At 32.3% G+C, this 27,222-nt stretch overlaps 1 protein-coding gene across 4 annotated transcripts in view; it reads right to left on the bottom strand.

Annotated features, from left to right (window-relative positions):
• Window positions 1-27,222, bottom strand: part of Atg18a (Autophagy-related 18a) — a 75,544-nt gene that overhangs the window by 14,168 nt on the left and 34,154 nt on the right. Inside the window, exons 4-7 of one of the 4 annotated variants that reach the window (XM_023164949.2) lie at window positions 23,826-24,094; window positions 16,445-16,594; window positions 12,528-12,718; window positions 8,993-9,055 (exon numbers count right to left, since the gene is read on the bottom strand). In XM_023164949.2, the coding sequence (XP_023020717.1) occupies window positions 8,993-9,055; window positions 12,528-12,718; window positions 16,445-16,594; window positions 23,826-24,094 (673 nt within the window). Of the gene's footprint in view, window positions 1-8,992; window positions 9,056-9,101; window positions 9,149-12,527; window positions 12,719-16,444; window positions 16,595-23,825; window positions 24,095-27,222 lie in introns of those variants that run through there. The other 3 variants (XM_023164950.2, XM_074180099.1, XM_023164951.2) reach the window with 3 other exon arrangements.

Genomic DNA, 27,222 nt, shown 5'->3' on the forward strand with positions numbered 1-27,222 from the left:
GTCAATTCTAACTTTACCATCACTTTATATTTATCTTCTAATTATGAATATTAAAAAAGAGCAAGATGCCTACATGAAAAGTAGTGAAATTCACAACACCAAACACGGAATAAAAATAACATTCGCTTACCATTCTCTAGGCTTAGTGTGGGACAGAATTCTCCAAAATACCAAGGAATTCTATGTTATAACCGTTTCAATAGAATCTTTGGTGTGATAAAATTTTTTAATACCTTCAAAACAACATTATTCAATTACCTTAATGAAAATACTTTTTATACAATAGAGGTAGGTAGGTAAGTCTAAAGTGAGTGGGTCTATTCGACCCTCCACCGCAACCCATAAGGGTTTAAATTTCACTAGTTCGGACTTCCATTGTCTACTATATAAAATGATTTGAAATCCCTGAAACAAGTAAAACAACTCCCGCCAAAACGGTCATCTCTCACGGAATCAGTGAAGCGGAAAATGGAAAGTAGAGAAAGTGAAAGTATTTCAACGACCTATAAAATAGTCATCTCTCGGAGGAATCAGTCCAGTCATCACCCGAAGACGATTGTAGACACCAACAATCGAAACGTCGTGGACTAACGTGACTTGGAATCTCTACACTTTTTTATTTTTATTTTTATTATTTTCTTTTTTCATTCCTTTAATTTTTATTTATTCAATTATTATATATTTACTTGTAGGTTATTTCACTATCATTTCATTTTAGGTTTATTGTTGCTTAATATAATTGTTATTTTCAACTATTCTTTTTTAATTATTCTTTTTTACTTGTTTCAGGGATTTCAAATCATTTTATATAGTAGACAATGGAAGTCCGAACTAGTGAAATTCATCACGAAACATTGTCAATCACCTTCAAACAAACCATAAGGGTTTATTGTGGCTCACACCTATTCACACTCGGCCAATAAACCCAGCTTCTTAACGAAGCCGATTAGTTTGTATGGTGAGTGGTCTTTCAGGTCAAATGGTGAGAGTACGGATCTGCCGAACTCAAAGAACCTGATGATTCGATCTCCAGCGGGGCAGGCACAAAGTATATGCTGTGCAGTTTCATCATTTTCCAGACAGAGACGACACACACTGTCTTCCGACAGTCCAAGTCTCTGCATGTGATGATTCAAAGGACAGTTACCTGTAAGAAGGCCTGATAGACATCGTAGTTCATCCCTGCTGTAGTCCAACAACTGTTTGGAATCAAGCTTCGAAGGGTGAATAAACGCCTTGGATTGAGCCAATCAAGGAAGATTCTACCAGAAGTCCATAACTCTTCATATACAATAGAGGAGTACCTCACTGTTTGATGCTAATAGTAGTTTTGTTGTATGTGAGTTTTTTCATATTCTCTTTCGAGTTCTATAATGTATTTATGAGTTTGAATACTATATGTTTTGACTAGTCTGATAAGTTTTGTACCATTGTGTAAAACTTTAACGATAATTAAATTATCTGTATGTAATAGCTTTGGATATAAAGGGACTGTTAAACGAACCCTTTACAAGAAACTGATAATGATAATAAATGCAGAAGGCTGTCATTATTGGTTCATCAAGTCTTCTCAGAGAACAATGATCACTCACCTCATTCATGTGATACAAGCATATGCAATGAACCAAGGATGGAAGCCTTCTACATTAACCACGCCAAGATTTCTGCGAATTACAATAGACCGATATGTTCTCAAGATTCAACAGTATAATTATTATAAAATCAATACATGCAAATGCGGCCACTTATACCACATCTATACCTTATACCCACCAACTGGAGTTTTAGTGGGTGGAAAGATGCAATCATTGAGTTTTTCAAATATACTTGAAAAGTTCGAAATATTATCGAAAAATGAATTGACATAAATTACAGTGTTCTTGAATAACGTACCAAAGAAATAATATTCCAGTAACCACAGGCCAGGCATTGCCATACCATACGATTCTAGCCACAATAAATCCTCGTGTATTGCATTGAAGGGTCAAATAGACCAACTTACTTCGAACCTAACCTAACTCGTATGTCAGGTCTTTTCATACCATTAATCATATGGCTCCAATTAAAAAAAAATCTTATTATACGAATCTTGCAATGATTTCTTATAACAAATCGTTTTTTTGTTACTTGGGAGCCATTCGACTTGTCTATTTTCTCCAAGTGTTTGAAAAACACTATAGCTGGGTTGTTTATAAATTGTTTATCTTCTGTGATCCAGTGTTTTACATTTGTGAGGCACACATTCTTTGTTGCATTGCATGCAGCTAAGGTCTACGTTATACTGCCCTATTCTGTTCAGGTGGTCTCTCAATGGAGAGTGCCTTGTAATAATTCTAAACAGATCCCTGCTTTGCTGAAACAGGTCTTCAATTCTCTTTTCGTATGGTCACTTTAGAAAAGTTTTCCAGTGTGTACCCGGATATATTTTCGCAAAGATTTCAGTGCCACCATAGTTGGTTCAAGACCTATACAGTGTATTTCTTTAATGTCCCCCCCTTTATTTTTTGAACGGGTCAACTCAAAAAATTGATATTTGGGATAACGAAATTAATGGGATAATGAAATTGACAGATGAAACTTTCAAGATGGCGACTGGGCGCCATCTGGGAAAAAAATTAAATGGAAAGAGTGGTCTTGTGACACATCATTTTGAAGCTCCTGGCGAATACTTCACAACCCTAAAATATGAAGTCAATATCTTCACCTACTACAAAATTGCGGAACATTTAATAATTTCCTGAAGACAAACACATTTATATCAATATTTCTAGAAATATTCCTTTTTATCTGCCATTTGGCAATTCCAACAACCCGATAAGGTTTGTTAAGTTATTTTTTGTTTATGAAAATGACAAAGTCAAAGTCAAAATATGCTTTATTGTCTGAATATTAACATCTTATTGACAAAGCTTTGTTAAAATAATACGAGAAACAAATTCACACATAGTAGCTATCGCTACTTGTCAAGTTATAATTATTCGAGTAATGTTCTCGAAAATTATACACTATAAAATAATATACATCGGCAGGTAGTTGTTGAATAAAATTTCAGGGAGTTATTGAACATATGTACAAAGAACAAAAAAAATAACAAAAACAATTAGTATTTACATAGCATAATACATCACTTGCACGAATATAGCCAATAAGAGTTTATTTGGAAAGTTTTCAATATTAATTACATAAAACGAGTCAGCCACAAGTCGAATCAAAAAGTATCTTGATAGTACTCCGATATATTATAATGGGCTCTCTCACAAAAAAAATCCTTCAAAACTTCTCTAAAGTTTACGTTATTGAATGCAAATTTCACATTTGACAGTAGGTGATTGAACATTTTCAACCCATTATAAATGAAAGAGTCTTTAATGAGGGAATATTTTGGAATGGGCAAATTAAAGTCCTTTCTTTGTCGAGTGGCGTTTGTGTTAATTGAAAATCGATTTTGATGTTTTGCTACGAGACATATAGTTTCAATAATAAAAATAGATATTACAGTGAGGATTTTCTTTTCCTTAAACAGTGGTCTGCAAGAATCTCGTGGTTTTGCTTTACACATACAGCTCTTTTCTGTATAACTAAAATTGATTGCAGTGTTGTCAAAGTACAAGCACCCCAGAAAAGAATTCCATATCGTAGATGAGATTCTATGAGAGAGTGATATGTTACTTTGGCAGCAGCAAATCCCAACTCATAAGATGTCAGCCTAACAGCATAAGACCCTGAGGATAACTTTGATTTGATACTCTTGATATGGTCTTCAAATTTCAAATCAGTGTCAATGGATAGTCCTAGAAATTTGGTTGATGGTTTATTCTCAAGAAAGATGTCAATTTGTAAATTGCTGATGGAACATTTGAAGCAAAGTACGTTCTTTTTAAAGATATTAAAACTGAGAAGATTTGCGTCACACCATCTTTTTATATTGCTAATATCATGATTTATTACTGTTTCAAGTTCAGAGGGATTTTGATCATGCCATAAAATTGTAGTGTCGTCAGCGTATGGTGTGAACTCTCCTTTAATATCAATAAATGTCAGATCATTTATATACAAAAGAAATAATAGTGGACCTAGGGCAGAGCCTTGTGGAACTCCACAGTTTATTTTTCCTTCCTCCGAATAATTAGTCGTTTCAACAATTTGACTACGCTCAGATAAATAAGATTCAAACCAATTGAGGCTTACACCTCTGATACCATATTGTTGTAATTTCCGAAGCAGTGTATCATGACTAACACAGTCAAACGCTTTCGATATGTTACAGAACACAGCAGCTGCAATCTCTCCATCATTTAATTTATTATATAGACTGTACAATAATGAAAAAATAGCATCATGAGTGTTTTTTCTACTCTGGAATCCAACCTGACATTTGTTCAATATCTGGTTTCTCTCGAGAAAATCAACTAGTCTTCTCTTGACTAGTTTTTCTATAATCTTTGCCAGTGTTGTTATTAAAGAGATAGGTCGGAAGTTAGAAGAGATGCCAATATCTCTACCTTTATGGAGAGGAATAACAGTAGACGTTTTGAGAAAATTTGGAAAAACTCCTTCTTTATATGAGATATTTATTATGTCAACTAGTACTGATAAAATACTGAAAATATTCAAGGAGATGTCGTCAATTCCTGACGTGTGTTTATTTTTTATCTCCCTAAAGACTTCTTTCAATTCTGAGAGGTTTGTGTTATATAGAATAAAATTATCTGCTATATCAATTAAATTATCAAGTGGATCATACGGAATGTGAATATTTTCAGTTAATTTTTCTCCTATCATGCAAAAATAGTTATTGAAATCGGTGGATGATAATGGAGTGTCCAATTTTTGCTTTCTACCCTTTTCCCTGAGATCATTAATTATCTTCCATGTTTCTCTTGACTTATTGGTTGCTTTGTTTATTCTGTTAGTATAATGAAGAGTTTTAGCTAGTTTTATGGTGTTTCTATACATTCTGCGGTAGCAGGTGAAATAATTTAAAAAATATGTGGATGATGTAAACTTTCTTTGTAAGCAACGACAATTTCTTGCAGACATCCTTATTCCCTTTGTTATCCATTCTTTTTTATTATTATTGTTTAGTTTTATTTTTTGTATTGAAAATCTATTATTGAATGTCAACAATAACATGCTATAGTATTCTAGAAATGGATCTTGAGATAGTAGAATTTGATTCCAATCTATTGAAAGGCACAAATCGTAGAACCTATTATAATTTGTAGCACAGTACAGTCTTCCATATTTGAATTTTGAACAATTTTCATTGTTGTAGTCCAATTCAACATTAAAGGGATGACTTCGTGGTCTGACAAACTTGAGGGTAATACCTCGCAAAACACAGATTCAGTATTCAGGTTAGTACATACATAATCAATAGTTGATTTAGAATATTGTGTAAAGTGAGTGGATGAGTTAACATGCATCTTCAAACTGTAACTCTCTAAAAGACTCACTAGGGAAATTGTGTCTTTTGAGTTAATGTCTTCATAATTCATATTCAGATCTCCTGTCAATATAATATTTGCAGTGGTTGGTATTTCATGCAAAATGTGTTCCAGTCCACTGAGTAATAAATTTGGATCAGACGAAGGTGATCTATATATGCAAAGTATAAACAATTTTAATTTATCACAAACGCACTTGGAGAACTTGAATGACTTTTCAATTAAATATTTGTGATATTTATCAACTTTCACAAAATTCAGTTGGTTGAGCAGAGAGTTATCAACCAAAATAATAGTTCCCCCGTATGGTGAATTTCTGCAAAACAAAGATACTACACTGTAATTTGGTAGATGCATGTTTTCATTTGGAAAAATGTCAGTACGACAATGAACATCATTGTTCAGTAAGAATATTCTCATTTAGTTTTCGGTTTTACTAGTAGAAAGGTACCACGTCAACAATCTCTAAAATGGTCAATTCTCGTCCATTGGAAGAAAAAATTGAAGTGATGTTTATTTACGGTGCGACGCGTAACTTTCACGAGACTGAAAGGATTTCCAATAAACGTTTTCCGAATCGTCCTATCTGTAGAAAATATTTGGGGGAACTTGTATCCAAATTCACAACTACCGGTAGTGTACATAACAAAAAGCCCCCAGGTCATCCGTCCATTCCGGAAGAACAGCAAGTGCAAATAATTGGTGAGATGGTAGTAAATCCTGAACAGTCTACTTATTCCGTCGCGAATGTGTGTGAGGTGTCTCCTTCTACTGTGTGGATACTTTTGAAGAGGAATAGGTATCGTCCATACAAAATTAAAATGGTACACCAATTAACTGAAGATGACCCTGATCGAAGAACAGAATTCTGCGAAATCATAACGGAAACCATTGCAAGGTATCATACATATCTCCACAATATTTGTTCTAGTGACGAATGTACATTTTTTTAAGGGCAATGTTCACAGACAAAATTCCCGTTATTGGAGTGACACCAACTCTGACGTTTTCCGGGAAATACATACCCAATATCCAGAAAAAAATTAACGTTTGGGCAGGAATATTGGGAGACCATATTGTGGGACCTCTATTTATTGATCAAAATTCAACAGGGGAACTGTATTTGAATATGCTGGAAACTACTGTAGACCCTCTCATCACTGAAATCGTCGAAGCGAATCCCAATTAATTCGATATGGATATTGTATTCCAACAAGATGGAGCACCACCACATTACTCCAGACAAGTAAGAAACTATTTGGATATTACTTTTCCCGGTTGTTTGATTGACTATCGAGGTCCCACAGAATGACCAGCCCGCTAGCCAGATTTGACGTATTTGGACTTTTTTATGGGGCTATTCGAAGCAAAAGGTTTACGAAAATGAACCTGCTTCAATATTGTATATACGGCAGAGAATAATAAATATTTGTAGAGATATTGACGTTACTGTGTTCGAAAATGTTCGGCGTGAAATATCCGATAGGCTGTTCATATGTCAAGAAGTTCAAGGCAACCATTCCGAGCATCTTCTGAACTGTCCTCAAGCTTATTACCTCATATTATGTAGTTAAATGTCAATGTATTTAGGCAATTATTAAAAGTTCCACCATTTTGTAGTAGGTGAAGATATTGACTAGGGTTGTGAAGTATTCGTCAGGAACTTCAAAATGATGTGTCACAAGAACCCCCATTCCATTTATTTTCATTCCCAGATGGCGCCCAGTCGCAATCTTGAAAGTTTCATCTGTCAATTTCACGAGTTGACCCGTTCAAAAAATAAAAGGGGGGGGGGGCATTAAAGAAATGCACTGTAGCTTTCTTTTTAGCTTTTAAAATACTTTTAACTTTATACACACACATTCATATGTTTCACTGTTTTACACTTATTTTGAAGAATATTTTTTTAACAGATTGATATAAAAATTGTTTTTATCTATTTGTATTTTATTACTAGTAGCTATTATAATTGATGTATTCATATATTTCGCGATATTGACAATTTTTTCACATTTATCATAATTTTTAAGATTTGTATGTATATTAGGAATTCCTATTTCAAATAAAGATATATATAGAGCTTCTGTGTATAGACCAAGCGAGTAACTGAAATGTATATTTCACACTGTATATTGAATTCCAGCGCCTGTCTTATGGTCGGTTTTGTATCAATCTGTGTTTCTGTCGAGCATGTTCTCAGGATGAAAACATGCTTGCAGTTTATAACTTCAACCGTGAAGTATGTGTCTAAAATTTATTTCGGTGTTATTTGGTAAGAGAACCCTAAATTTTCAAAAACTGATATCTCAAAAACGAAACAGATGAACTTTAATAAACTTGTTGGGATTGTTATTCAAGTTGAAATGAAACTATTCTCAAATTTGATCATTTTTCGGGAGAACTTTCTTAAATATATAGTGAATAGATACAAAAATTATGATTAACTAAAATATAATCAACTACCTCTACTACCAATAATACTACTTTAATTTTTATGTACTTTCAACAAGTCAGCCCAGTGGAAATGTTAGTCTTCTATTCATTTTTCATGCTATTCATTCAATTCATGGGTAGGAAACACGCTTCTTATCTTCCAAACGAATATAAATCAATTTAAGATCTAATTTCACTATCTCCTGACTAATTTTCTTATTCATGTAAAAGTTAGTCTGCAAGTTTACTATGAACCAAATTTTATGAAGTTTTACTCATAATTCTCAACTTCTCCAGTGTTACGTAAAGGTTAATAATATTTATCTATTTCCCCATCAAACTTTTGAATTAATAGCTACAGTTACTGAAATCATTATTATTATTTTTGCTCTAGGGTAACTTACCAATTTTGAGTAACCCATGACTACTTCAGTTGTAGGGTTGAATCTTACAGTACCACTCAGGCAGTCACTGTATTGATTATACCCTTATTGAAAAACAATCAGTTAACGCCTTTGGTTTATAGTACACAAAAGTACTTTTATTATAACTTTCAATGAATTTTGATACAAAATTGTTTTCTCCCATAAGTTTATGCTTGAATTTTGTTTCTAAATAATCCTTTCAAACCTTCATTGTGAAAATATCACAAAAACACTTTGAGAGCTGCTCAAGGATGAACTTCATACATCCCATCTTGAATGTTCTGAAAATATATGATCTTAATTCAATCATATAAAAAACTAGAGAACAGAAATATTCGTTTTTTCGTATTCCATTTTCTCTTCAGTTCTCGCTAATTTACGTATTGAAATCTTTAGGAGAATACTCAGGGGAATTTACAAGTATGATTAGTTGAAATGTTTTTGATTTACTTAAAAATCTGATTTCAATAACCTTTAATTATCTTGAAAATTATTGAAAAAAACTGTATATTGTATATGAAATATTTTACGTAAGGTATAGATGTGAAAGACAAGATTTGCTATACACAACAAAATTTTCTGACGCCCAGACCTTGTAATATAATGGAGAAAAATATTTGTAAATGAAATAATAATTTTGTGAATGAAGTATGATGTGAAAAGTTAATTGAATATTATTATACTGACCAGTACCTGACATTTGGCCCATGGGATTGCCTTTGACGATGCCAGCGTAGCTACCTAGTATGCCTTGCACAGGACAGAGAAAGTCATAATGAAGGATTTGGGGTACAGCATACTACAGGGTGCTTCAGGATGTTACAGTGAATGCAGGAACAGAATCTAAGCTCATTTTTTCAACTTTAGTTATGATATTTGTTGCTCTCTTTCCAATTTTAAATTAGTTGAATGTCAAGTTGAACCATATCGAAATTGAAAATACTTTTTCTATTTCACTACTTCTTTTCATATTATCTTTAACCTTCTATCATTGAAATTTTATCATCATTATTAAGGTCAAAATTGTATTTTTTTATTTATAAATATTGTAGATATCCATAATTAGACAACATTCACATCACATTTGTCAGTTACCAAAACAAAACTACAGTTAGGACAATAAAGAATATACATGTGTTATGTTATGAATGAAAACAAAATAATGTGGCTATTGCTCTAAACAACTTAACGTTTTGATAAAGAATTGCTTTCATTTTTGAAATTGACTGATAGTGAAAACCCTATGATAAAATTTTTGGTTGATTTCACAAAATTCATCAGCACTAAATTAAGTTCAACAGAGCCATTCCTAATTTGAAATTAAAATATAATATAAACTTTACTTACTGTGAAATAAGTTTATTAGTTGTGACAACTATTTGTGTTGTATAAAATTATTAAAATCTTAGAAATTTTTCAATAAACAACCCGTGAACAAAGTAAATTATCAAACAATTGTAATATGTCATCAATCGGTCTCAAAATATAAGTGACTCACGTTTGTATAGGTATATCTATTCAATGCACTGAGTTCTCACTGATTAAACAAACAACTATTTTGTTTTCCTTTTTCACTTGTGAAAGAAAAAAAGGAGGCCACCTGAATAAACATTATTATTATTATAAAAGTATGCGTTTTATGGCTTATTTTATTGATGAAGCATGTGTATTCTTTCATCATCCCAACTGTAATGAGAATATATAGTGCTTTAGTAAAGTGTGCTGAAATTTAAAGAATTCTAACCATTTTTATTCGCTCAGATGTAGCACTCCTATTCGTTCCAAATGTCATTGCCTGTTTTAATAAAAAAAAACGTCAAATTTGAATGTAAGATGTTCGGACTTCCATTGTTTTAAAAATTAACACCACCAAAGACAATTGTGTTTACTAACAATCAAAACGTAAAGTAGCTTAGTTTGAAATCGTCTTTGAATCACAACCTGACAACAATATTTTCGTTTCAATGCAATAATATTTCTAAGAATTTAGTGCCTACTATTATGAAGTTTTAGTATAGCGTCTATGGAGCATGATCACGTGATAATGCCTACTCAAAATATTCATTGTTTTGACGTTTCTTTTTCAGTATTGAGTCATCTAGCGAGTACGCAAAGAATGTAACACAGAAGCATGTGTATCAGTAATCTTTGACTTATATCCAAGAATGATATTTGATTTAGGTTTGCAGTATTTTGTAGTAGTTGGGCTAGCATGTTGTGTAATATACTGAATTTATATTTTTGCGATGGTTGGAATATTTCTTCTTAATCAAAATGACGATGGATTTGAGGTTGGGAAGGGAAGATTCACATCTGAAAGATTCCAATTTTTGTGGAGTATCGGATCATCAACTCTATATGTGGACACTGTATTGGACTAGACCAGAAAATGAGGCAACAAGAAATAGGGAAAAATATATCTACAAGCAAACTGGAAATCCTTTATGAATAGATTTTCTGAGAAGAAAAGTGAAAAGTTGCTTCAATAGATCAGGGATCGCCTCAAAATTATTATAAGGCTACTCACTGTATTTAGGGACACCTGAATAAAGCAAGGCTGTATAAAGGACCTTATCTGCAGACAATGCAACAAAGGAACAGAGTCTTATATGAATGTCAGGCTTTCTGACAGGATGAAAGTAATTTATAAAGAAACTAAACTAAATCCAGAAGAACATGGCAAACATCCGACAAAGTATCTACACAAACTAGTACAGGAAACAAGTTTGTTGGAATAGGTGTCATAAAAAAATGGGAGAAAACTGCAATAAATCTATCATGAAGCTGCAAGTTTTCCAGAGAATTTAAAGAAATGAACAAGTTAGATGATTTTCAAAAAATTTAAAAAAAACTGCTATTGAAAGAAGCCATTGATGTTATATTTCAGAGGTCAGGCAATTTGATTTTTTGACGGGTGTTTCATTAAAAAAAATACAAATTTTATTAAATTCATTCCTCACTTTACAAAAGCACTGTATATCTGTATCATTTGGTGTATAGCATACATACTTTAAAAGATATTAATGCATTCATAAAAATTGGATGTTACAGTAAAAATATTTAAAGTATTATTTCAATAAAAAAAAAAACTCTAATTATCGAAACAATCGCCTAGAATAATTGAAGGTTTCAGAAAATACTGGTAATTCTGTTTCAAATAAAAAATGAATTTTTAATACATTATCCTTATTACCTATTAATTTATTTTTAGAAGTTGTTCTCAAACATAAGATCAGAGATATTAGCATACAAGTCGGAAACATGAAGAAAAAACTCCCCAAACACAAATCTTTGTTCTTTAATTTCAGTTTCAATTTCCTGTAGAATTCTTTACTGAACTGACTATTTCATATTTATTTAATTCTGTAATGTTTCCATACTGATTAAGAGATAATCACTAACTGATCAGATATGGCCAACTCATGATCAACCAAAAGTTTATAGGAAAGCAATTATAGTTAAAAAATTTGAATAACTTGAAAACAAAAATAATAACGAGGTATTTTAATATACTAATGTTCATTATTTGTGAAAACAGGTCATATTCAATATTTTGATTCATTTAAAAAGAAATGTTCTAAAAAGTAGCTCCAATAACGGTAAACTGCCTGAAAAATATTAAAAGTGTTCCAGCAATTGAAATTCATTGAAATTTTGACCTTGGAAGTTAATGAATTGAAATTTGTGGTGAATATTTTTCATAAAATTACGAACCAGATCCAATGCGAGTATCTGATATTATATCAAACATTTTTCTTAATAAAGTACGTCAGTCATTTGAAATATATAATACGACATTAGGATAGTGAAACACCTCGTATATTCAAAATTATAAATATGATATGCGAGAGCAATTTGATAAGAGTAGTTCAAGTAATCAATTCTGCATTTCTGTGCAGCAACCTACACAAAAAAAACAAAGGAAGGTATACTAAATTAGGAAAAAAAGGAGGGTACTTGTTGGCAATATTTGACTGAATAGTGAGAAAATAACGATCCATTTTCCTCACTGTTTCAAATGCCGTTTTTTCTTTAGCAAGACGATATTTTAAATTTATAATGATAACTGAAGTTCATTGAACAAAATTGCAATTTTACTCGACTGGCTATCGACTGAAATCTTTCTGCCTGTGTTACAAAATTGTTTTAAATTACAAAGACTGAATTTATATTTTGTATTAAACATAAAAGCATAAAAATAAAAGAGTTGAAGAATACTTACCACCTTCATCCACATGTGGGGTGGAAGGATTTGGATCTGATGCATGCGGTACCATTTCATGATGTTCACTATCATTGCTAGATATTTGGTGAGTCTTAAATAAGGGTAAATCACCTCCATTCTTATTTATGGTATATACAAACAATGCCCCCTCTTCGGTTGCAACAAAAAGTCGCAGTTCCTTGTGAACCCTACACAAAAATAGACAATTTCATTGTAATATGTAATATTTGAAACCAACCCATAAGGATATTCTTATATGACTCCTGAATATACGTTATTTTTAATGAAAATTTGTTAGAGCTCGATATAAAAGTTCATCATTTGATTAAAAAAATTAAAAGACTTGTCAATTTGATGAAACATGTTCATGGAACCACTTTTTTGAATTGATTTTAAAAACTGAACACTTCATGTCAATTTTATTTTTATGATTCATCAAACTTAATACTGCAACCCATAGTACAGAGTATTCATAAACATATGATAACAAACATATTGCCATCTAATATTCAGAGTAACTGTTCTGGAAAACATATAAAATTAAATGGAAAAGCTAGATATTGAACGAAACTTTTATTGATACGCAAGTTGATGATACAACAAAACATTTTTCTTTGCGAAAAATACTTTGAATTTACGCAGTAACTTATCGAGCAGAACTGAAAATTTGCCCTTTTCACACCCGTATAAAATTCTCCATGTAAATTTTCATATTTCTCAGATAGTGGAAGGTGAAAATACATAAAGAAAGTTGATTAAAATGTCAGCTAGGACTCGTTAAATGTTTTCTTCATTTGATTTTCATTGTTATTTTTTTGAGTCGACTTATTCTCATCTATACAGTAACAATAAAATATTTCTATTAACTTAGACAAACTTCTTTCATCATGATGTATTTCAGTTTGAATCAGTTTGTAGAAATGTTTGCAACTGAAAAAAAAACGTTACTCCATAAAACTTCATTTCCTGTGTTGTGTCAAACAAGAAATAAATTTTCAGGAACAATGTTTGAATATTGGGTCATCATTTCAAGTTCCACAAATATCGGTGAGCAATTTTTACCGAACTTTGCAGGGGTTATGTTTCTGACATATTCTGCTTATGACCCTTTTTATGAAAATATTGATAATTTTGTCTTTAGGCACGCTGAATTTTATAATAATGCAGAAATGTTCCTAGATATTCTCCACATCCATGCCATTACATATCATCAACTTCAACAAATAACTTTTGCTTTGATTTGAAATCCGATAAAACTAGAATTTACTCGAATGAAATTGAAACCCTTTTAGTGACCATATTTCACTTAGTTATATGTATAAAAACCGCATTAAGATAATGTGATGGAATTCGCCAACACATGATAAAAATCTATGACAAAAATATATGATCACTACTTATTGAGATTTTCACAAAATAGTTTTCAAATCCTCGATATGTATTTTTCTATAAAATAGCTTTATCAGGCATGTATCAGGCATGTTCATAATTAATACACAATATTATATGCATCTTTGAGATCGACGAAGACTCTAATCACAAATATCAAAAATAAACAAGGTTCCCAAAGAGGTTTGCTGCGAAGCCAAGCCAAATGAGATTAGTCTTCTGTATTTTTCTGCAGTCTCATCATTTGAGCTATATGTACTAAACATGCCTGAAGATGCTACTGTATAATAATATTAGTCTTTAGAAATACACAGTTTTCATATACGTCAATACAATTTTCCAAAATAGAATTGAAAAGCAACTCGGAATCATGCTTTGTTTGAATTACCAAACTGTACCACAAATTATGGATATTTGAACCCAATATCAAGACTCATACGGGTCGGAATTTTTTCAAAAGTGAAATCATAGGTATAGCTCTGCTCAATTTGCTTAAATTGAGGCAAAGTTGGGTATTTACCTGACTAACAATATGCCGTTGAGAAAGTTCTGAAATTCCAAAATTTCGGAAAATAGTTTTTTCTGGCTTTATTTGTCGAAGGATTCGAAAATAAATTGCACTTCCACATTGCCACTTTTTCCCTACTACATAATGATATTTTCATCAACTTTATTTTTTCTTATGGGCGCTACATTGGATTCTTTTTGTTTTGAATAGAACCGGATTTTACCTTTTCAATGATGTATCATAAGTAATCATTCTTTTTCGAAAAATTAGAGATTTCGAAAAAATTCATTCTTATAGGCTTTGACTTTGATGTTTCTAAATTTGACTTTCAATTTGTTACACTCAGTGACATTTTGTTATTGTATAAGTCATTGGATTTTTGGCAAAAAATGGCTTTCACGAATTAAGAAAAAAGAGGACATCGGAAATGTATTTAAACTTGTATCCCGAGAGATGACAACCACATCGAACTATGTTCAAGTTATTGGATCAAAATCTCACCGCGTTTGGTTCGTTTGTTCGATACACGTACCTCAGAATGAAGTCTCATTTAGACTCTAACCTCCACAAATGACAACTCACCTGGCGGGGTTATTCTAAAGCCCCCTACTGCAGGGCTCATAATGAACATAATGTCAGAGTAGATTTATGAATTATTTGGAGCATTAACAACCAAAAATAACATACAGAGTTCATCAAGTGAATATTTTCGGCCAAAATGAAATCCTTATATGATTATGGAAAAATATTAGTTTACTTGTCAAATTTTTCGTTTCGTTTAAATATCACAAATCGTGCATGTATTGAAAGTAGTAATACTCTTATGAATCTCACAATAAAGTATTACTCAAATACATTATCACAAATGCTCATCAAGTATCAGTCAATTCCATCACATTTGTAGTAATAATTATTTTCAATCTCATTAAGAAAAAAAAGTTTTCAGCTTACTCCAGACTGAAGTCAATGTCACTGTCCACATCTTTATGTGATTTTTGCTGCAAATCATTCAAGAATTCTGTTGGTTTAAATATACACAATGCGAATATATATCAGAATTCTAAAAAATACTAGCAATATTCATGTTCCTGGCACCATTGATATCTCAGAAACCAAAAAAGCTCGCATACCCATGAGAGACTGGCTGCTTTAAAACGTAATTGTATTGTTTCACAGAGAATACTGAAGGCAGCCAAATTTTTTTCTGCTTCTGGTCTTTTGAATGCCAATTCCATCGAATCCTAGGAAAAACTTCTTTTGTTTGGTACCAATAGTTACCAAATTCCGTCTGGTGACGGCAAACGCAAAAAATCTATATCAAGTATTAATAAAAAGAAACTTAAATCAAACTACATTCACACCTTGTGAAATTAAATATACCAAGAAATCTAAAAATCCTGAGTATCAGATGGAGATTTTTTATGAACTGTAAAAATTCTAGGTTCTGATGAAAAACTGGAAAAATTTAACATGGAAACTTTCCGTGAATTCCAGTCAAAAACTAACATCTCTGCAACTAGTTTTTTAGATGTGAATAAACATGAAGTTTATAAAGCAATTATGTTTTTTCGTACTAGTTCTTCTGGAGATTTGAATTCTTTGAGACCATCTCGTCTGTATGACTTACAGTGCTAGTTTTGGTGCTTCAAAGATTTCATCATCACTAACAGCCCTTTGTAATGGTTTTCTATCAGGTTCTGTGAACAATGGAATTTGGCCTATTTTATTTGATGCTTTGTTATGTGCTTTAAAATAGAAAGATGGTGGAATTACATTGATTGCCGTTGGAAGTGTCTTTCACTGTTTAGTTGCAAAACTGGCTTCTATAAGTCTTTGAATTTTCTAAATGACTGATGACGATACTCAACACTTAATTCATTCTATAGCCTAATTCCTGTTCTGTTCTTTTCATCATATTAGCTGTAGGGACAAGGTATTATTTTGTCTCTAGTATTACGAAGTCTTACCCTTTAATATATGATTCCTAAATTATATTAAACTATTGAACATGACTTACATTGAAATGGCTAAGACGTTTTTGCATCCAAATGTTGGTAGGTGCGCAGCGGCAAATGATCTGCCTTGATTAAATACCTTTGTTACTGTCCCAGGTAGATACAAACTGAAATATCCCGCCCAACCGGTTTCCTGTGTACTTTTTTTTTTACTGAAAACAGAAGCATTTATAAGTGTCCAAAATATAAAAACATTTATTAGTTCATTTGTTGTCAGATTACAATTTTCAATATATCCCAGAGAAACAGCTTCCTAATATTCGCTATATTAAGTTTGGCATCCACAAAGTAGTACCTTTCATAGAAGACTAATCCAACATTGCAAATCCCAATAATTCAAATTTATGTGGCAGATAGCATGTCGAATTATCTCCGAGTTTAAATGTAATGATACATGATTTTGAAATTTGAAAAAAAAATTATGGAGCCAGTTTAAAGATATTGTATAAAACTTATGACATAAATGAGGTCTTTTTCTTTGTCGTACCAATATTTTTTTTACTAATGAAATAAATCAATAAACTATAACCTATGAATTTGTGACTCTAATTAATTGAATATTACTGGAATTTCATCTCAACATCAAACCGTTATTTTTAACACCTCGACATGTGTTTCGATCATCAAGTGATCATCTTCAAGAGGAAGAATAAACTAAATATACTTGCAATGTTATCCTTACAATGTTAAACCATAGATACCTCTTCTAAACCATAGATACTTATATCTTCAAGAGGAAGATAAAACTGTTTTATAATAAACTGTTTATCTTCCTCTTGAAGATGATCACTTGGTGATCGAAACACGTGTCGAGGTGTAAAAATAACGATTTGGTGTTGGGAAAAAACTCCAGTAATATTAATTACTACACCAAAGGTTCCGAACAGTATATCACAAGTAACTTTACAATGTTGCCTTATCTACTAGTCTTTAATTGATTTTATAATATGGCCTTATCTAATAGTCAGGTAAATCTGATAATTAAAATATTATTTCAACAAGCTATGTAGGTATTGGTTCACCACCGTTATTCATAATATTATTATGTTTACTTATTTCTACACTCTTGTAGATCTAATGAATTGAAGTGAATGGAATGGTTTTGTTGCCGATTTTTCTGGAAAAGTCAGCAGTTATCTATTATATTTTGCAACAAAACCATTCCATAGACTTTAGTTCATTAAGATTAGTTAGACAAGTTAACAACAAATGGCATCTATAGTCTATTTCAAAAGAGTGTAGAGTAATAAAATCTCATTAAGTATTCAAAAGCGCTACAGGGTGATCCGTCAATAAATTCTGTCACTTCCCTAGTCCGCATTGCAAAATTATGTCGTTTCATAAAGAGCAGGTAGGTATCACCCTGTTTTAAGGGATTTGTCCATTGTTATCGACGGATAAATACTGAGCCAGAGGCGCGCTAGTGGGATAATTGCCAAAAGAATATGCATTTATAAAAATTATATTAAAGGAAATAAAAATTTAATACAGCAGAACAGTGTTATTAAAAAAATATAAAATGTAACAATAAAATATATACGAACCGAAATCGGGAAATACTCACAAACACACACGAACGAACTTTACGTATTGAAACACTTGTGGGGACTTTAAATCAATTTATTCACAAAAACGACAAGAACTTTACTGGATACGTTATTACAATTTGACATCTGAACAATACTAAAACTGTGAACTTCCCTTAACGTTTAACAACACTCTATTTATACCCTAATTGAATGTTCTAGAGATTACTAGGTACAATTTTCGAGAACCTTCCGAGAAAATAATTATTCAGACTACCCTTAATTCTAAACCCTAACCTAAGCAAAAGTGTCACTGTCACTGATACACTGGTCTCTGTCCAGATTGCTTATCCCGCTACAGTATATTTACAATTCAATTAAATTATTCTACATCAGTATAGTCTTCATCCGAAGAACTGTCATCATCCCCTGGTGTTATAATTATAGGGTCAACCACCTGATCGACCAAGTTGTCCAGTTCCCACATTTTATCTTCCTCTTTTAAAACATGCTGGATTGCTTTTTGCCAGTTTTCTGATGTGATTTCCATAATGGCTTGATCAAACAATACCTTGACATCTTTCATTTTAAATGTGGTATTGTGCCTTGCAACATATCCTTTAACTTGTGCCCATATAAGTTCTATAGGATTTAATTCGCAATGATATGGCGGTAGGCGCAGCACAGTTACTTTATACTTTTCTGCTACATCTTCTACGGCATATTTCATGAAGCGAGATTTATGTTGTTTTACTATGGCTAGTAGTTCCTTCTTTACTGAATTCGTCTCAAACTGAATACCTTTATTTGACAGCCAGTTAATAATTTCTTGCTTTCTTCAAGCTGAAGTTGGTACCTTCTCTAAGCGCCTTGAATGGTAGCTTTCATTATCCATAACCACGACCGAATCAGCTGAAAGAAATTTTAACATTTCCCCGAAGTAGTCTTCGAAGACATTCGAATTCATGTCCTCATGATAATCTCCCGTCCGGCACGACTCAAAGCTTAACAAACCTTCTTTTAAAAATCCGTCTTCGCTTCCAATGTGAGCAATTATAAGCCTCTTCCCTTTTCCCGAAGGCACTTTAATACCCGTCGAAAGGCCTTCTATGAAAGCTTGGCGAGAACTTGTTATATTTTTATCTTGCCACATTTTTTTGACTATATAACCTTCGTTTATCCACGTCTCATCAAGATAAAAAAATTTCTTTTGCTCTCTGCGGTACTGCTTTATAGTTGTCAAATATTTTCGTCTCCAGCAAACAATTTCATCACTTTCCAGTAATAGTGCCTTTCGATTGTGCTTTTCCCAGGCAAAATTCATACTTTTTAAAGTTTTCCATAAAAGTTTTCTGGATATCAAAGGAATATCGTTATCTTGGCTTATCTCGATAAATATTTTTTCAAGAGTGGGTATTTCCTTTTTAAAATAAAACGAATGAACTTTTCTTCGAATGTCACATTTGGTGTCTTCATCTAAGATTTTTATTGGTCTTCCTGATTTTCTCTTGCATGGACTTACCTGGCCTGATATCTTTCTTTCTCGCAATAATTTAAAAATCGTGGACTGTCCAATTCCAGTCATTCGGGCATTATTATGTTTACTTATTTCTACACTCTTGTAGATCTAATGAATTGAAGTGAATGGAATGGTTTTGTTGCCGATTTTTCTGGAAAAGTCAGCAGTTATCTATTATATTTTGCAACAAAACCATTCCATAGACTTTAGTTCATTAAGATTAGTTAGACAAGTTAACAACAAATGGCATCTATAGTCTATTTCAAAAGAGTGTAGAGTAATAAAATCTCATTAAGTATTCAAAAGCGCTACAGGGTGATCCGTCAATAAATTCTGTCACTTCCCTAGTCCGCATTGCAAAATTATGTCGTTTCATAAAGAGCAGGTAGGTATCACCCTGTTTTAAGGGATTTGTCCATTGTTATCGACGGATAAATACTGAGCCAGAGGCGCGCTAGTGGGATAATTGCCAAAAGAATATGCATTCATAAAAATTATATTAAAGGAAATAAAAATTTAATACAGCAGAAGTGTTATTAAAAAAATATAAAATGTAACAATAAAATATATACGAACCGAAATCGGGAAATACTCACAAACACACACGAACGAACTTTACGTATTGAAACACTTGTGGGGACTTTAAATCAATTTATTCACAAAAACGACAAGAACTTTACTGGATACGTTATTACAATTTGACATCTGAACAATACTAAAACTGTGAACTTCCCTTAACGTTTAACAACACTCTATTTATACCCTAATTGAATGTTCTAGAGATTACTAGGTACAATTTTCGAGAACCTTCCGAGAAAATAATTATTCAGACTACCCTTAATTCTAAACCCTAACCTAAGCAAAAGTGTCACTGTCACTGATACACTGGTCTCTGTCCAGATTGCTTATCCCGCTACAGTATATTTACAATTCAATTAAATTATTCTACATCAGTATAGTCTTCATCCGAAGAACTGTCATCATCCCCTGGTGTTATAATTATAGGGTCAACCACCTGATCGACCAAGTTGTCCAGTTCCCACATTTTATCTTCCTCTTTTAAAACATGCTGGATTGCTTTTTTCCAGTTTTCTGATGTGATTTCCATAATGGCTTGATCAAACAATACCTTGACATCTTTCATTTTAAATGTGGTATTGTGCCTTGCAACATATCCTTTAACTTGTGCCCATATAAGTTCTATAGGATTTAATTCGCAATGATATGGCGGTAGGCGCAGCACAGTTACTTTATACTTTTCTGCTACATCTTCTACGGCATATTTCATGAAGCGAGATTTATGTTGTTTTACTATGGCTAGTAGTTCCTTCTTTACTGAATTCGTCTCAAACTGAATACCTTTATTTGACAGCCAGTTAATAATTTCTTGCTTTCTTCAAGCTGAAGTTGGTACCTTCTCTAAGCGCCTTGAATGGTAGCTTTCATTATCCATAACCACGACCGAATCAGCTGAAAGAAATTTTAACATTTCCCCGAAGTAGTCTTCGAAGACATTCGAATTCATGTCCTCATGATAATCTCCCGTCCGGCACGACTCAAAGCTTAACAAACCTTCTTTTAAAAATCCGTCTTCGCTTCCAATGTGAGCAATTATAAGCCTCTTCCCTTTTCCCGAAGGCACTTTAATACCCGTCGAAAGGCCTTCTATGAAAGCTTGGCGAGAACTTGTTATATTTTTATCTTGCCACATTTTTTTGACTATATAACCTTCGTTTATCCACGTCTCATCAAGATAAAAAAATTTCTTTTGCTCTCTGCGGTACTGCTTTATAGTTGTCAAATATTTTCGTCTCCAGCAAACAATTTCATCACTTTCCAGTAATAGTGCCTTTCGATTGTGCTTTTCCCAGGCAAAATTCATACTTTTTAAAGTTTTCCATAAAAGTTTTCTGGATATCAAAGGAATATCGTTATCTTGGCTTATCTCGATAAATATTTTTTCAAGAGTGAGTATTTCCTTTTTAAAATAAAACGAATGAACTTTTCTTCGAATGTCACATTTGGTGTCTTCATCTAAGATTTTTATTGGTCTTCCTGATTTTCTCTTGCATGGACTTACCTGGCCTGATATCTTTCTTTCTCGCAATAATTTAAAAATCGTGGACTGTCCAATTCCAGTCATTCGGGCACATCGCTCAACACTTTCTTGCACAGACAAACTAGGGTGATCGTGTTTTATGCAATCATATACATTTAAAATTATAACTTTTTCGCAAACAGATAGCGGAGAATTTTTTACACTTCTTTTCTTTGGAGTAAATGTCCCCATTTTATAACTTTTTCACTATTTCTATATCACAATATCACTGTACGTTTAATTGGTGTAGTAACAATTACTATTATAACTCGAATGTTTAAGATACCATTACAATATATTTAAACCCTTTTTCTTAATTACCTGGGTTTAATAGGTATTGCATGATTGGTGGGCAGGGTCAAAAAGGGATTATTATAATGACATGGCACCTCGGAACTAAGTGTTAACCCTTTTTTGAGAAATCATGCTCAAGTATATGAACCCAAATTGCATATTAAATAAGTTTACAAGAACCACTAAAATTAATCTTAATCTTTTTTTAAGAAATTTTACTTACCTAAATACATGTAGGTACTTAGTTTTAGACCAAATTACTTCCCAAAAATGGCCTTTTATTATTATCTATGTCTGTAATTTTTAATTTACTTTAATTATTAAGTTTAATAATCCTAAGATTTGCCTACGCCCATGGACGACAACGAAATTCAGGCAAATTTTATGACACTTCATGATTTATTACTCTACACTCTTTTGAAATAGACTATAGATGCCCATTAGTGTAGAAATAAGTAAACATAATAATATTATGAATAAAGATGGTGGAGCAATACCTAATACTATATAATACCTATACTATATAGCTTGTTGAAATATTATTTTAATTATCAGATTTACCTGACTATTAGATAAGGCCACATTGTAAAATGAATTTAAGACAGTTAAGATGCAGGTACCAGCAGATGTATCTATGGTATAAATAAGGACAACATTGCATGTATGTATGTATTAACGATCTTCCGAAATTTTGTTCAAAAGCTTCTATTACTGTTATTTTTGCGGACGATAATAGCATCTTGGTATCTGCGGGAACTGTCTGAAGTAATTGTCAAAGCTAATGAAGTAACTCATCAAATTTCTGAGTGGTGTTCTATAAATGGCTTACTGCTAAGTTCTGCCAAATCTCAAATGCTCAACTTTGTTACTAAAAATACAACAATTGATAAAAGCTATTTGGTTAGATTGAATAATGAAACTTTACATCAAGTTAATTGTACTAGTGTCAAACTGAAGCTCAGTAAACATATATATTTACTACGTCGGTTAAAACATACAGTTTCACATGATGTTCTCAAGCTTTTATTTTCAGTATTTTAATATTAATGTAAGTCACAAAAAGGATTTGAAGCTTTACAACTTCTATTTAATTATCTGCGAGCACTTTCGACAGCTGGTCGTGCTATCATCATCTAGGTTCTACTCAAACTCAAACCAGTTTGAGTATAGCCTAGATGAAGATAGCACGACCAGCTGTCGAAAGCGCTCGCAGATAATTAAATAGAAGTTATAAAGCTTCAAATCCGGTTTGTGACTTACATTACATTACATATATATATATATATATATATATATATATATATATATATATATATTTATATAAATATATATATATATATATATATATATTTATAAAAATATTTCAATTATTCCTAGAAATGAGCAAATCCATGAACATTTCACCAGAAATAACACTCAACTACATCAACCTTATAGTATATTGACATTATCAAAGAATCACCCCATGTGCATTGAGGTTAGCTATTTAATAAGCTTAGTGAGGACATTAAATCCTCAAACATCAATGTCTTTAAAAGGTGACTCAAGATTTTTCTATCACAAAAAGCATACTACTCTGTGAATGAGTTTCTCCTTGGATCCTAATTTTATTGTAGCTTATTAACTTTTTATGTTCTGTGTTTTATATTGACTTTTTTATGTTAGATCTGTTGAATCACCCAGTATTTTATGATGATGTTATGTTTTTTTTTTGTCTAAAGTGATTGTGAAGGAAAAATGATTCAATAAATGTTAGATTAATTGATTGTATATTTAGTTTAATCTTCCTCTTGTAGATGATCACTTGATGATCGAAACACGTGTCAAGGTTTTAAAAACAACGGTTTGATGTTGGGATAAAACTTCATTTATATTCATCACTACACCAAAAGTTCCAAATAGTGCACCACAAGTGTCTAATTAACTGATTTTAGTATATATCTTACCTCCCGACATCCTCCATTTTGAAAATATGTACAGTTTCTGTGTTACTACTACAACATAAATATTCTCCGCAAAGACTGAAGGACAAGCAACTCATGGTAACACATCGCTTCACTCCCCTCCTAAATTCATATAATTTAGTGGCATCAAATGTAGAGAAGATCCTTATCACAGTGCCTTTTTCTGAAGCTGTAGCTATTCGTGTACCACAAGGACTAAATGCGAAAGTAGCCAAAGGACCTTGATGAGCTTGTATCATCGTTTGCGCTTGCTACGAGAATAAATAAAATACATTATTATGTATATGATACTGAGATTTCGAAAATAATTTAATTGATTTAATGATATGGAAAATCTTAAGTCATATTAACATTTATTTAATGAAAATACACCATTAAATCAATCACCTGTAAAACAAACAATTATCCCATGTTCATTGATTGATTGATATTTATGTGAACATACGAGATTTGTAAAAAACTGTTGACACGTTTACCGACTATTTTATCTATTCATATGAGTGGTTTTCAGAATGAATTTTTCCATTAACCAGCTGCCACATACTAACAATCTTCAAAAGTTAAAAATTGCCACCGCCAAAATCTCCGATACAACCCGTGAGACTTTATTGTGACTAGCACATATTAAAACTTGACCAAATAAATTTAGTTTTTGAACAAACCAGGTCAGTTGTCAAGAGAGGGACTACAAAACACTGAAAACCTTATCTGGTCCGCGGCGGGACAGGCGTACTGCTACTGTTATTAAACAATAGAATGAAAGAATTGCAGTGTAGATTCACGAAAATATGAAAAGCAAAAGTGATTGAGAACGGTTTTCAAAATTATATTTTCAACTGACATATATAATGCATAACAACGTCGTTCATTATAAATATATTACAAAAATTAACCCTTCCTGAAACAAATTTCTTCTAATGATGAAATTTATGGTGAAATTTCACGCTCTCTATAAATTTGGGGGATAGAATATTCTTTGTCAAATTGTCAGCCAAATTCAAGTTCGATGTGACATATTTCAGAATGATTTGCTTTTATTCTATCAAGTCTCATATAAAAAAATCTATATGCTTGGATCGATCCGATGTGGTATAATTTTCCCCAAGTTTCATAGCGCCTTGGTTGTATATAAAAATTAGAAAACCTTCTTTGAAGTACATTCTGACATATTCCTTCTGCCAGTTTTTTAAGAAATATAAAATCCTTTGCTGCTTCAGTGAGTGCGACACATTTCGATTCTACTGTGCTCAAGACAACAAACACATCTTTGCTTTCGGTTGCACCATTTCACAAATACATTCCAATTCTCCATACAATAAGATATCGTCTACATAAGTGGTGATTATTAGTTCTTTCTCTTTCCTGTAGTATACACATGAATCAAGAGTTTTATTCCACATTAAACCTGATTGATGTAAACCAAATACTTTTCTTCAAATTGCATGTTGGCCTTGTCGATTTCGAGTACACGCAATCCACTCGATCTCAAGGTCACTCGAAAATGTTCCAGTTATGCCTCTAGATGCTCTGGTTCACATATTCTTCGGGCCCGTTTGGTTGGAGTTGAGATGACTCCTCTCTTTTAATTAGGATGGTGGTTTGATAGTGCATGCATGTACCTATGCGTGTGTGTGGGTTTTCGGTACACTTTGTGGGTTTTCGGTACACTTTGTGGGTTAGTCTAGCACCAAATCATTCGATGAGTATATTCCTAGCATTCCTAGATGTACTCATCGAACGATGTGGTGCTAGACTAACTGACAAAGTGTACCGAAGACCCATGCACAAAGATAGGTACCTGCACACACTATCAAACCACCATTCTAGTCAAATGAGAGGAATCATATTGACTCTAACTGAACGCTGGTAGGTGCGTTAAGCTCTAATGTCGTGATTTTAGTTCTAATGCCTCTAACATTTTGGTAGTCTAAGGTCAATATGTTCTGTTCAGTCAGAGTGCTATCCGTATAATTTAGTTTTTTCTTTGAGGGGTGTTAGAAACAATTTTCACCTTTCCCTGTAGGTATCGTAGTTCAGATTGTTTTCTCCTTTTTCCTTCCTATCGTTGAGTTGTCCAAGATTTCCAAGGTAGTTTCTCTGATTGAGAGTTAAATCTGAACCGATTTTAATTTCTGGAGAGTTTAGAATTATCATCATCGATTTTGGCTTTAGTTGTAATGGGCTTGTTTCATGATTTTTTGTTTATAGTTCACTTGATAGAAATTTTAAATTGAAAAACAGTGTATTTTGTTTTATCTCTCTAAGTACCGTAGTTTTCCCGTAATTAATTATTGAAAGTCGAATGTGGTAGGGTGGTAACGTCACGACCCTATTCCCGCTTCCTGTTCGATTGATCAATAGGAACAATAGAAATAATCAACATTGCCAAATCGTAAAATTTACGGAGTCTATAATTATTAATTTAATTATGGAAGTGTATATGAACCCGTTAACGTTTCAATTAATGAAAAATTCTCCACATGGAATAAAATGTACACGAAAAATCATGTTTGAAAATAAGTTCTATATCTAAAATCAGTACTCAAAGTCGATAGATCACAAAATATTTACCTAAACTATGATTTTATGGATTATTTAATAATATACAAATATGAAAATCAAAAAATATAGCAAACTGGATTAAAGAATCATTTCAAATATTCAATTTATTCTACAATCCTCAATCTGTACAACCGCAATTTATTAAAAAAAAAGATTCCTACATACATACCTCTTTCTAATATAGCTACTAAATTCAAGCATTATAGGCTCGCTTGGGTAATCTGTTGAATCTTCCAAAACTTTAGAAGAAGGTTGAATGAGGTCAAGTATAGACAAAATTGATTTTACTCGAACTGACCCAACAAAAGCTTCTGAGGTAATAATACCATTAATTCAATTCAATTCAATTCAAAATATGCTTTATTACCCAAGATATATACATCTTATTGGCAAAGTCTAGTAAAGTAAAACATGTATAAGGGACAATTAACAAATATAAACTATAAAATAATGCTTGAACACAGGAGCAGAGTATATGGACAGAACAATATTGAGTCCAGCTGAACAGCTACAAATATAAGTACATGAATTTATGAATATTAAGTAAACGTAAATATATAATTCTACATAATGAACATTGATAGCTATTACGTGTTGGTTTCAATAAATAACCTGTTTCCACAAAGTTACATGTCAATTATTCCATAGAGCCTTGGTAGAATTCGTCCACACTATAATAGGGCCTCCCAACAAGGAATTCTTTCACTTTCTTTCTGAATTTCTTTTCATTATATATTCGCCTTAAATTAATGGGAAGGTGGTTAAATAACTTCTTGCTATTGAAAATAATAGAATTTTGTGTAAGGGCTAGAGAAGG

Source organism: Leptinotarsa decemlineata, unplaced genomic scaffold (assembly GCF_025532065.1).
Source record: "Leptinotarsa decemlineata unplaced genomic scaffold, Ldec_3_MD MMD2_tig00026282_RagTag_RagTag, whole genome shotgun sequence".
NCBI lineage: Eukaryota > Metazoa > Arthropoda > Insecta > Coleoptera > Chrysomelidae > Leptinotarsa > Leptinotarsa decemlineata.